Genomic DNA, 13,449 nt, shown 5'->3' on the forward strand with positions numbered 1-13,449 from the left:
TGAAGGAACAACTTGAGAAGCTGGATACCTTCAAGTCAGCTGGCCCTGACAATCTACGTCATCAGGGTACTCAAGGAGCTGGCGAGCATCACAGCCCAGCCCCTGGCACGGATCTTTGAAAACTCCTGGTGCTCTGGTGTAGTGCCCGAAGACTGGAAGAAGGCCAATGTGGTGTCAGTCTTCAAGAAATGGAGAAAAGTGAATCCAGCTCACTATAGGCCTATCAGCCTGACTTATATCCCAGGGAAGATCTTAGAAAAGTTTATTAAAAAGGCCATCCTTAATGGACTGACCGATGCCAGCATCCTAAGGGGTAGCCAGCACAGGTTTTTTGTGGGTAAGTCTTGCTTGACCAATCTCATTTCCTTCTATGACCAGGTGACCTATCACCTGGCCAAGGGAAAAGAGATTGATGTCATATATCTTGACTTCAAAAAAGCCTTCGATCTGGTATCCCATGATCCCCTCTTGGCAAAACTGGCCAATTGTGGCCTTGGGTCCACCACGATCTGCTGGCTGGGAAATTGGCTCCGTGGTCAGACCCAGAGGGTTGTAATTGATGGCTGTCACTCATGGCAGGCTCTGTCCTTGGACCCATATTGTTCAACATCTTCATTAATGGTGTGGACATTGGAGTCAGGAACAGACTGGCCAAGTTCACTGATGACACCAAACTTTGGGGCAAAGCATCCACACCAGAAGATAGGTGGGTGATCCAGGCTGATCTGGACAGGCTCAGCAAATGGGCGGACGAGAACCTGATGGTGTTTAACACCGAAAAATGCAAGGTTCTCCACCTTCGAAAGAAAAACCTGCAGCACCCTTATAGGCTCAGCAGTGCTATGCTGGCTAGCACTACAGAAGAAAGAGACTTGGGGGTCATGGTTGACCACAAGATGAACATGAGCCTTCAATGAGATGCTGCGGCTAGTAAAATGACCAAAATGCTGTCTTGTACTCAGAGATGCTTCTCAAGCAAATCCCAGGACATCATTCTCCCCTTGTACTCAGCCTTGGTGAGGCCACAGCTGGAGTACTGTGTACAGTTTTGGGCTCCACAATTCAAAAAGGATGCGGAGAAGCTTGAGAGAGTCCAGAGAAGAGCCACGTGCATGATCAGAGGTCAGGAAAACAGATCTTACGATGACAGGCTGAGAGCCATGGGGCTTTTTAGCCTAGAAAAGCGCAGGCTCAGGGGTGATCTGATGGCCACCTTATAAGTTTATCAGGGGTGACCACCAGGATCTGGAAGAATGTTTGTTCACCAGAGCGCCCCAAGGGATGACGAAGTTCGAACGGTTATAAACTACTACAAGACTGTTTCAGGTTGGACATAATGAAGAATTTCTTTACTGTCCGAGCCCCCAAGGTCTGGAACAGTCTGCCATTGGAGGTGGTTCAAGCACCTACATTGAACACCTTCAAGAGCAAATTGGATGCTTATCTTGCTGGGATCCTATGACCCCAGCTGACTTCCTGCCCTTTGGGCAGGTGGCTGGACTCAATGATCTTCAGAGGTCCTTTCCAGCCCTAACGTCTATGAAACCATGAAATTTTTTAACAGTACATCACAGTATTGGCACGGTGTCCTCTGGTAGGAGAATGGATGTGTTATATGGTTTGAAAAAAAATGCGTTACCAATTGTAATCCATAAAGTGTGAAGTGTGTTACCAATTGTAATCCATAAAAAACAGCATGCCCAGGTATCAAAAGTTTGGTAAACACTGTTGCAGACCCGATAGCAAAGGGGAATAAAGGAGGTAGCTCTGTGGATAATTGTGGGGCTCTCCTCACAAGCATGAGGCAGCTGGGGAGTATGCATTTGAAAGGGGGAAACTAATTGAATGGGCTAACTGGAGAGGAAGAAGAGCGCTGAACTTTTATTACTGGATACAAAATAAAACAGGACTAGATTAGGAAGGGCTTTGAAGGAGAAACAAGTAGCTTGTGCTTGTTACAGTCATGAAATGATTGCAGTGAAAGGATGCGGAAGCAAGGGGACAGTTAAAACAGCAGTATATTGAATGGAGATGAGCATGACAAAACTACATTGATCTGTAGGGCATAAGAAAAATTGTCTCATGGTACTTCACTATTGCTCAGAAAAATATGACTGCAGAAACCTAACCCACTAGTAATTAGAGGCACTAAAATATAGAACGTGGTACAACCCACACATAAAGGACTGTTGATCTCTCATTCATCAGCTTGGCTCACAGAGCAAGTATCTTAGATTAATAGGAGGTCCTTATATGGCCTCTCTTCCTAGAGATCCAAGTGTCTTGTAATCTTCTCAACTGTCCTAGAGAGCAAAATCTTTCCCCTATTTTCACAAATGGGAAATGATCAGAGAAACATAAAGCAACTTGCTGAAAGTCATTTAGGAGTAGAGATCCACTAGATTAATCCAATTATCACACTCTAGCAGCCTTGGGATTACGTTTGATGAACTTTAGCTAAAGCACCCCTGCCACCATTTTGAAGCACAGGATGCTCCATACATGAGACACTGAGGATGCTTTAATTAGAGTGACTCCCAAAAGCTGCTCTAATTAAAGCACCCCCATGCTCCACTGTGGAGGCCAAGTAAAGATGCCCAAAGTGCCAAAGTATACAGATGCTCCCTGAAGGTCAAATCGGGCAAAAATGGCCAGCCCAATCTAACTTAGTGTACCCAAGAGGTGCACTAGAGCTACACCAGGCATGAGTTGTACTGAACGTGTGCACACATTCAGAGTGGAGTCCTAGGAATGGGAAAGCCCAGACGCTTGCCACAGCCTTGCAATTTCCCTACCTACCTGCTTGACTAGGCTATTTTTAGCACCCCCTGCCCCCAAGCTTCCCAGCTCCAGACAGACAGCACCCCCTGCAGATTTGCCAGCCTCTCTGATCCCACCAGACCCCTTCCCTGGTCCCCACCAATTCCTTTCAGAACTGCCAGCCTCTCCAATCCCACTAACTCCTCCCAGACCTGCTGGCCCAAAAAATCTGCCTGCCCCTCCCTTCACCCAGACTGATTTAGATCAGACTCCTGGCACTGGCAAACATCTGTAAATCAGGACCCAATCTACAATCACACAACTTAAAACAAGCCACATGATTGTAAAGCAGATCACAGGAATATCTGTATTGTTCTGCAATTAATTTTTGCATAGAACACTCCTTTCCTATCAAAAACAATTACAGTAGGACACCTAACTTACTTGGGACTCTTTTGGGGGGAACCCTCTAAAACTGAGTGTGTGGATAATTGTACAATAGAGGGAAGGAAAAAAAAGATAAACAGTGTACTATAATGACTTTGTAGTTATATCACCTAACATTTGGCTCCAATAGATAGATTTCTGCTCTAGCTTCGAACAGAAGGGTCTGCTACATTTTCTTGCTGAAAGACGAGAGTTGGATCTTCATAGACAACCATTGCAAGTATTTCCCAGTGATTGTATTTTCTTTTTCCTCTTATGGTTTTATTACCTTTCTTATACCATTCTCATGGCTTAGTATTTAATATTAATTCAGTTGCTATTTTAACAAAGCTGTTTGAAGATTCTCCTCTGGATTAATTTTTATTCCATGTAGGAAATGCTGACAGATATTGTGGATTTTTCTGCTGTGTAGTTGGGGTATCCAGGTCAAACCTCATCACTGGTTCTGCAGCAAGTCTCTCAGTGGGAGTATTATTTAACTGCAGTAACCAGTCCCAGGACAATCCTTTGGGGGTACAGCATTGTTTCTTAAAGTGGAGGAACTCCAAGTATTTGCCTAGTTAGAACCTTATAACGATTTTCCATTCAGCACCAATGCCATTTGGATTTTGGTTTTCTGAAAATAAACACGTTTGTATTCTTTTCCAAAACTTAAGGCATATCTATAGCCTAGAGACGCAACACATCCCTACAGAAGGTCACAAGTTCCTATCAGCACATTCTTAGCCAGTTTGATTAAAGGTCTCAAGCATTTTCATTTTTAAGGAAAATGCACAGCTTATACACTTGGCAGAAGAGATGGGGGCTACCTTGCCCTGCCATCTGAATTACAGAAGACAGGTCAGATAGATGCTTTATTTTGGGCAAGGTGCTTGGAGGCAGTTTGTTTGGAAATCGAATACCAAACCCACAGAAGCATCCAGGGCCAAACTTTTTCAAGAATTACTGGTGACCTCAGAAAAGTGCAGCCAGATCCTTTCAAGGCATCTGATTTCAGAAAAAATGTTGGAGCACCCACTCACTCAAACCTGAAAGGGTCTTTTCATAGAGTAAGGCCAATAGGGGCTATTATTCATCATCTAGTTGGCTCTTACGTATAGTATGGGCCATAGAATTGTTCTTACCTGCCACTGTTGCAAATCTGGTAACTTGGGTCGATCATAGCCCCTTCCAGTAAAAAGGAACCAGTCCTAGAGAACCCACTTTTTCATTTTGCAGATCTCTTCAATGATTAGATCTCTCATTTAAAAAGATCAGCCCTCCGGCCACTTCCCCGCCCCCCACCCCAAACTTGTGCTTTATTTCCAACTGGAATTGGTCTGACTTTAACCTTTCAGAATGATTCCAATTGTCTTCCATTAACTTCAAAACCTATGACCTCGTGTTCTCGCTCTCTGTATAGGTGCTTGCACAGCATCATCAAATCACTTTCCTTGCATCTTTAAGTAGGGTTGAAATGCAAAATCTTTTGTAATTTCTTTTATTGGACTAATAGTATAGTCAGGAGAGATGTTGGGCAAGCTCAGAGGGCTATGAGTAGTTCCAAGTGGTCTCCAGTCACCTGAGGAAAGGCATTTAATGCCCCAAAACCTTGTTCAACAGCTCTTCCACCTATACAGTTGGTCCAATAACAAAGATCACACAAAAAAGCTTGCATCTCGAAGGCATTTCAAAATTAGACGCTTAGAAACAAAAAGAACGCCCCACCAACAGTCTCCATCTTTGAAGGGCATGGCTTTGAGCCAAGCAAATACCAAATTTTACATTTTGGCATTTCCCATTATACATAAGACTTTCTCAAAATATTGTGAGCTACTGAACTTCCTTCATGGAAGATGATGAATCTTTTTATTGTCTAAAATGTAGTGTGCAATCTCTCTCGCCCCCCCTGTGTCCCTTTGAAAAGCATGTCATTACTGAAGATGTGCATGCAAGCTTGCTGCAATATTAAGAGAGACTCAGGCACACAAAGAAGTGGTCATTGAAAGTCATGTGTAATTTTATTTCAACATATCAAGCACAAACAGGTTTCCCCTAATGGGGGAACAGGACAAGGAATGTAGTTAAAAATTTGGAAACATTTACATTTGAAGTTAGCTCAGACTGGCACCACCACTAAGTATTTTAAGGCTATATATATATATAGCAGTATTTTTATCACTTGGAACTACTGCAGGCCAGAAAAGAAAGGCTTAGTACTGACTGCAGTCTACAGAAAATATTGCAATTTTTTTTAAAAAAAATGGTGTAAAATAGGAAGACTATTAACAGAGTTGAACAATGCAGTGGCAAAACCCTTACCCTTCCTGACTCTTAACAATAGACGTGCCTACGATCAAACAAACATTACACACATACTTGCTCCCACCCACCCACTCCACCTATTTTGGGGCAATGAGAAATTTTAGAGGACTTCCTCAACATAATGGTAGTGTGTTATAATATAAAAACAGCCATATAGCAAAATAAAAAAATAAAAAAAGTGACCAGGACTTATAAAACAGGCATGTCCGACATTTCACTCAATGGGCCTGGTTCATTGTCAGCTCTGTAATATAATAAGGAAATTTAATAAAAACACCTCCCATCTCCTAAAGAGGAATTAGCTCTAGGAAATCGTGCATATTTACAACTTTTGTGGAATGGAGCGTGAAGCATTATTTTCAGGTCCAAATTTCCCATGTGTCAACTAAAAAACCCTAGGAGACACTGTGACATTGATACCCACGTAGCTGGATTTCTGGGTCACTGTCTGTTGCTTTCCCACCCCCCAATAATTAAATGCACCCAGACATCTTGGGGAAAAAAAAAAAAAAAAAAAAAAAAAGATAAATCAGAACTCTGTCCCCTTTTCCCCAATGCTCAGAGCAATAAAACAAGCCAATGGGACCATTCTAAAACCCTGTGTGTTTACCATTATTGGGGCACCAATACTGCTTGGTAATTATTAAGATAATGACAAGACATAGAAAACAAATTGCACAAATAAAGCTACATTTGGCTTTAGCATTAAGGCCCATACAGGTTAAGAGGTCCTTGAAGATGTACACATAAAGACAAATGTGACAGAATCTGAAGGAACAAAACCCTGCAGGTTCCCTCTGTTTAACCTCGCTCTCTCTTCCTCCTTCGTTGTGTTGGTTCTAAAGTGCTTGGTGCCTCAATGGGCTCCTTACGTGAGTGGCCCCCTCCCGCAGCCAGTGATTTTTATTGCTGCCAAACATAGTGTTTTTATTTGAAGACATAATTAATGAATAGTTGACATGTAAGAAAGATGCAAAGGAGAAACCAACAGCGGGAGTCCAGAAGGAGGTTTTCAGAAGAGACCCTCCTGTAGAAAGATTTCTTGTTCAGAACAGCGAGGTTTCTGAAACAAAAAGCAACACTTTTTTGTATCAAGGAAGGGAATGTGCATACATGTCCCACCCTGCTGCCCCTCCACCCTAAAGCCTCTACCCAAGCAAGACTTACTTGAAGAGTGCAGGCCTAAGTCTATATAGTTTTCCACTTCTAAAAGGAATATGACCTCCATTCTCCTAGCCTTTGTCTTTTCTATATCACCTGTAAGCTTTTCAGGATGCTATGTGAGCAGAGAGCCCAAAACAATGGTGCTCTGATGTCACTTAGGGTCCCCAGGTACTATTGCAATACAAACATTATATCAGGTGGTTGGTTCTATGCAGCAGAAATGCAAGAGAATTTTCAGCACAGCTCAGTTTAAGTGCGAAAAATAAAGTGGCTGGATTTGCACAAGCTCTCATCTGGCTCCAGGTATGCCAATGAGGACCTCAGATCTAGCCCTAATTGTGGGCATAAAGCCCTTGGATGCCTAGCCCTAAGCATAGGACAAGCAGCATAGAAAAGCAAGTAGTGTGAGAAACAGGTGCTGTCAAGTTATTGCCAGAATTTGTTAGCTCTAGGGAAGAATAATGTTTCCTGGCCATGTCCAATAAAAATCAAATGCTTCTTATTTATGCTTAAGCTCATTATATTTCTGAAATTATTAGAGAAGTTTCTGTAACTGGAAACCTTTAGCTTTGTTAGAAAGCTGATAATAGTGGACTTCCCCACATCCTCACCTGTGACCCCCCAATTTGGGGAATCTGGGGAACTATTTTGAAAATGTGCCAGCCTGCAAAGCTAGATTGCATCTAGACATTACATTAAAGTGGGAAGAGACCACAAAATATATCCTGGGTCTAACAGTCAGGTACAAGCCTACATCTTGGCCTGCTCAGAACACAGGGATTTCTGACGTTTGTGGAAGAGAGGTGGGGCCATGGACCCAACCTCACTTCTGCAGCCAGAGACTGCTCATCTGGTATCTGATCCTGTTCTACTGAAGACAGTGAGAGCAGAATCAGGCCCTTGGTACACAGGAGAATGACTGTAGCACTCCACGTGGGATGCAAGAGCAAGCATATTCCTCCCATCTGTCTTGGAGCTCCAATGAAGATTGCACCTCTTGATGCACCTTCGCTGGTAGGGTAGTCTCACCCTGAACCCTAGGCAACTTAGGAGACTAAAAGCCACAAAAGAGCTACACAAAAGTGTGGCCATTTTAGAGTGCAACACCTATGTGCCACAGTTCTTTAGCCAGCTGTGATCACTTCTTCCTCAAGACATCCTTAAGGCAAGCCTTAAATCCAGGCTGACAGGCCCATTTCTCCTGACTGGTTTAAGAATTTCTCCTTTGACAACAAAGTAGAGAGATGCATCATAGGGTGTACTTGTGCCTTTTGGGGAAAGGGGAATATATGCTATTCCCTGCAACTCCCAGTTCACACACCATCAGACCAGGTGGGCTCTACACCTCCACATGAGGCTCCCAGCTGGAGGGCTCCTTTTCTAGGATACATATTATTGTACCCTTTAACATACAACCATGCTCCAAAGGTCAGCTCAGAGGAGTCTAATTATTTGTGGGCTTATAAGATCATAGTGTTGTTGGAAGCAGTTACCGATGTATGTCCTGTTGGGCTTTCTGTAGAGATAAAACTGCTGTATGAATTTCCTTCAAGTGATTCATTTCCTTCCCACACCGAGTACATGGACTTTCAAATCCTGTCGCAAAACATGGAGAGGAACACAGATCTTATACATGTCTGATGATGGTAGAGCCACTCACCATATGACAAAAACCCCCACATAGTGGGGCTGGCTTTATATAACACCAAACGTAAGGAACCACTGGCCTAGAACTTGGAGCTAATGAGATTTTTGCTTACCAGAACTAGTAGTGATGTTTACATGAAACTCAACTGGAACCGTCTCGGCCTGAGGAAGCCCCTCCCTTCACAAAGCCTCAGCCTCCCCCTGCCTGGTACAGACGTATAGTGATGGGCACCTTCCGTTCCCCATTTTCCCCACACCATTGTTCTGTAATCTTCAAGGACACCTGGCTCTTCAACAAAAGGTAGTGGAAAGTTAAGTTTGTATCCTTACTAACTCGAGGCCTTAAAATGGATGCAGTTCATGTTTTTTTGCAATGCTGTAAGCCAGCTTCTGCTAGAAAAGCCACTGACATTGTTAAGTCAGTACTTGGGAAGCCCTTGGTAGTACTGCTAACATAAAAAAAGAAAGAATAGGAGTGTTACATGACTTAGGTGACCATATGTCCTGGATTTTGGAAGCTCTCTCAGCATCTCTGCCACTGGAGAAAATTGAACCAGGAGTCCCAGATTGGTGGGAACCTGCCCACACGTGCCTAGCTCCCAAGTCAGGAGCTGGTGTGTATGTGTATGTATATGTATGTGTGCATGTGCGTGTCCTGTTTGGTCCCACTCTTGGGAGCTTGGGGGCTGCACACTGGCAGCTCCTCATGTCTCAGATTTCCCTCAAATTATTATGGTCACCCTATATATGATGAAAGTTAAAACAACTAACCAAGCAAGCTCAGAACCTCAGGGGACAAATGCTGATTCCAATAATCAAGCGGACATACTCCTCTCTTCTTATCTCACTTCTGTGAAATTATCCAATCGGATGACATAAAGGCAAGGACACTCAACCCTGGAATACAGACTGTGTCATCTGCCCACTAGCTCCCCCACAGGTCTGGAAATTTGGCAGCAGAGACTAGAAGCAGTAGCAGCATTAATTGCCACTCCCTTGCTGTCAGTTTTCCAGACCTGTGGGGAGTTTGGCAAGCCAGATAGTGTGGGCCTGTACACTAGACTGGACACATGGGGTTGAGACAGCCTGGGGCCTGATCCCAGTGTGTGGGGCTGAACCAAGGTGGCACAGATCCAGGCAGAGGCAGAACAGGGCCCAGCCACACTTGCCAATCCTGCAATGGAGTCATCCCATGGACTGGCGCCACACCACTCATGTGGCCCATGGGATCAGAAAATAGAGTACCATTGACAAAGGAAAGATGCCAGGTACAAGCAAGGGGATGAGAATCTGACCCAGCATTGCCCAAATACTTGCCATCGTCATCCGATAGCTCCTGCACAGACTCTGGTGTTGAACAGCTGCTCTCAGTGTTCTGGCTGTGATTGGACGGTTGGTCACTGGCCTTACGACGCCTGCAGTCTTTTGCAGACCTCTAGATAAAAAACGAATTATTAAAGGTACACTGTCAAATTTGAGGCTCAACATTTGAACTTCAGAGTGCCTGGTGACATTTTGGTAAAGCAACCCAAACACCTGCTTAGCACCTTAGCATCAGATCTTAAATAGCTATTCACAAACAGTAGCAATCTCTCAAAAAGCAAGCTTTTTTTCAGAAATCACAAAACACTCAACCTTGATGTAATTAGCTTCAATACGCTTAAGACCAGGAATGAATTTGGCCCAAGTATTCTGTATTCCTGCAAGTTCTAAATGTTGATATCACCCATGATGTTGGCACATGACAGAAATTGGATCAGATTGTTGATCGTGTTTTGGAAAGTGAACCACAGCTTTAGATCCAAAATGCTTTTGATTAGATATTTAGATTTGGATTTCAAAACCCTGTAAACACCTCCAACGTTTCAGAGGTATTCAGTTTCAGGACACTATAAGACAGAGTTCTAAGGTATGAAACTACATTTGTCCATTATTTTGGAATGGGTCACATCTAACCAGCTTAGCAATTCCACATACACTTCAGAGGCACTTTATATACTGAATGACTAATCCTAAGGACAATGCAACAAGGCAAGAAATTAATCAGCCCCATTTTATACAAGGAGAAGGAGAAAAGATGCTAGCCTTACCCAAAGAACTGGAACTTAAGCTCCAGTCATGCTCTTACCACAAATTCAACCTCTAGGGCCACATCCAGACATGCATGGATGTTTGGTTCCCCAAGGACTAGTGGTGGCGCACCTTGTACTGCTGCTAGTTGCCCCCGGGAATACCTGTGCCCTATGTGCTCTGGCACACAGCATGTTACCTCAAGTGGGGTAGGGGTGGCTGAGGCCAGCACTGGGCTGGCCCCAGTAGCCTTGTGTGGGATCCTGGGGGCCTCCTGGGGCTGCAGCAGTGGTGATCCTGCTGCACAGAGCCTGCCTGGCAGTGAAGTGTGGCTCCAGCTGGCCAAGCTCCGGTTTTGGGTGGTGCACACTGCTGCCACATGCACCGCTCCACTTCTTTTTCTGCAGATATTTTTTTCCCCCCTGGGATATCCAGGGGTCAACCCCCACCCCCAGCTCTGCTCCTGTGCAGCACAGAGAACAATTGAACATGCAGTATGTGGCACCACAGATGCGTCTGCGGCACCACATACCTCACGGCTATGCTCACCTGGACACAGCCCAGCAGTCTAATGAGATCCAATATTTTCCTATAGAAAAAGTTTAGTTCAACCTCATTCAAAAAACAAATCACAGGACAAGAACCTAGGTCAGTTATGATTGGTAAGGGTTGGAAAAAGAACCACATCAAAATAAAAATCAGAACTCTTAATTGATCCAAGTGATAAACATCCATACAATGTTCTTGGCAGTCACTCTATTAATACAACACATCTCAGCAGAACTAAACTTGATCATTCAAACTGGAGTTTGGCAAGGCAAATGCCTTCAAAAGCTACTAGCAGATTAGCACCACTAGCTTCAGTACAGTTATCAAAATAAACACGGAAGTCCAAGGATGTCTCTAAGAAAAAGATGCTGAAAGAAGAAATGAGCTCTTCTTCCTCTACAAAGAGAAATATTTCTGAGAGGCTTTTGGCCAGAGCATCAGTTACCTTGTGTCGTGCAATTTGGTTATTTATGCCTGTGGTTTTGTGAGATGACATCCTTGTGGGCAAGTGCCTCTCCATGGTTTGAAGCAACCCATCCTTCTCAAACTGGGCAATGTCATTTAGAGGGTCCCAGGGCCTTAAACTTTGGAAACAAAACCAGGAGTATTAAAAAACAAAAACAAAGCCACCCTCACACATGCCTTCACCACGCTTGTTAGAAGCAGTGCATGAACTCCAAGCACATAGAGGCAAATATTCAACCTCCAGAGGTAATGGGAGAAATGCTGGGGGAGTACAGGGGAAGTCTTATACAGACAAACTGCTTCCACCATGGCCTCAAAGTATCTAAAGCCACAAGTATCAAATTTAGAGCAAGATGGTGTTTCAGTCTGACAGTAATTCAGCCACTAAGTTTTAAAAACCTTGGTCTTTGGGTTAAGGCTGCTAACAAAAGTGCCTATAAGCATCGGTTGCAGCACTAGTTGTACAATATGGAAATGCTCATCAAAAACTTGAGAGATTGACCCAGTTCTCACAATCCACCAAACCTCCAGCCAGATGGAAACATCTTCTGACAGCTACAGCTTCAACCCAAATTTGTACCAGAGAGGTTTTAGACATCCCAAAGTCATTCCTATTTCTAGCTATTCCTCCTTTCTTATAAACACTCATCCAACAAAATAGGAGGAAGAGTACAGGAGAAGGGAATGATATCTAGTCATGGGATGTAGGGAAGGCCCAGCATGTTTGAGGGCAGGAGGAACGTCGCCAACGGTCCAATAGAAACAGATGGCCAATGCATGCTGTACATCTATAGCCCTTGTATTTCCGTACTGGAACCCAACTAAGGAGGTCTACCCCTAACTCTTTATGAATACATGAGTGACACATGGCTTGGGTTACTTACTCCTCATATTTGTAGTGCCATTCATTGGTAGCAGCATCATGCTGGAAAAGCAACGGCTTCCACTCACTGCAAGTCTCCTTCCGCTCCTGGGCTGCTTTTCTTTGCTCTTCTTCCAGCACAAATTTCTCCTCAGTTGCCTTGTTTTGATCTCCCTTGTTTATTGCACTTGTTACATGCTGCCAAAGCCTAGAAGGAACCCCCCCACCACAGGAAATCCAATAACTGCCTCTCAACCAGCAATGTATTCAGCTGGATGGAACCTTAGCAAGTCTCCTCTGAGATAAACTACAAGAACTCTGACAGGACCAGCCAGACACTAAATACTGAGGAAGTATTATCAGGACAGCAAACACAAACACTGCATATTAATGGCTGTGGGGAGACATAACTTCAACAGATTTAAAAAGAACAGAGTTGTCACTTGGGAGTGTTAGCTATTCCAACGCAACTTATATCTGCATGCTCCTACAGTGGCATATGTGACCTAAACTATTATTTCCCTTTAGCTATGAATTCAAATGGCATATATTTGCATGTGTAATTCAGGTAGGCAGACACTCAGTTTTCCAAACCACGTGAGAAAATTTTCTACTTTGCACACAGAAAGGTGAATCAATCTATACATTTTAGCGCCTCCTGGGTAGAAGAAGTCAAGGTGCAGACAGAAGTGCAGCTCCCTGCTGGAACTCATGGTGCTTTGCAGGAAATTACACTAGTTCTACAATCCCCCAGACCCAACAGACATTTGCTGTTGGGTCCCAGGGGTTGGGGGGGGGGGGTGGAAATCAAGCTGCAGCTTACAGCAGCCAAGTCTGCAGCCACTCCCCCCTAGCTCTATCCCTGCCCTCTCAGCCCCAGTGTTAATCTTCAGAATGGGGGGGGGGAAGGAACCGCTAGAATGAGCTCCCTCTGCCCCTTTTGCCCCTTCCCATTCTGAAGACAGAGCCAGGAGCAGGGCTAGGCTGGCATGGTCCTGCTTTTGGCATGCACAGACACAAGTTTATGAAGACACTCTACTTTGGCCTATAAAAACATTCTTTATGGCCTATAGAAAAAGACTCCCCCCCCCCCACAATATCTGACCATTATTATTCCTCCACGGAATGGAAAATAGATCACATCCTTGGATAATCAGTTCCTGTTGTCAAGAAACAGATTT

The 13,449-nt window shown here is 44.0% G+C and overlaps 1 protein-coding gene across 2 annotated transcripts in view; it reads right to left on the bottom strand.

Moving 5' to 3' along the window:
- Positions 1–5,184: 5,184 nt before the first annotated feature.
- The window catches only part of OSBPL5 (oxysterol binding protein like 5), a 217,700-nt gene continuing 209,435 nt past the window's right edge, over positions 5,185–13,449 (bottom strand). For both annotated transcript variants that reach the window (XM_019551926.1, XM_019551927.1), the window contains 5 exons: positions 12,291–12,476; positions 11,387–11,525; positions 9,640–9,757; positions 8,169–8,271; positions 5,185–6,574 (listed from right to left, as the gene is read on the bottom strand). In XM_019551926.1, coding sequence (XP_019407471.1) covers positions 6,439–6,574; positions 8,169–8,271; positions 9,640–9,757; positions 11,387–11,525; positions 12,291–12,476 — 682 coding nt within the window. In that variant the 3' untranslated portion in view covers positions 5,185–6,438. The remainder of the gene's footprint in view (positions 6,575–8,168; positions 8,272–9,639; positions 9,758–11,386; positions 11,526–12,290; positions 12,477–13,449) is intronic.

Source organism: Crocodylus porosus, unplaced genomic scaffold, assembly GCF_001723895.1.
Source record: "Crocodylus porosus isolate Cpor-Errol unplaced genomic scaffold, CroPor_comp1, whole genome shotgun sequence".
NCBI classification, from domain to species: domain Eukaryota; kingdom Metazoa; phylum Chordata; order Crocodylia; family Crocodylidae; genus Crocodylus; species Crocodylus porosus.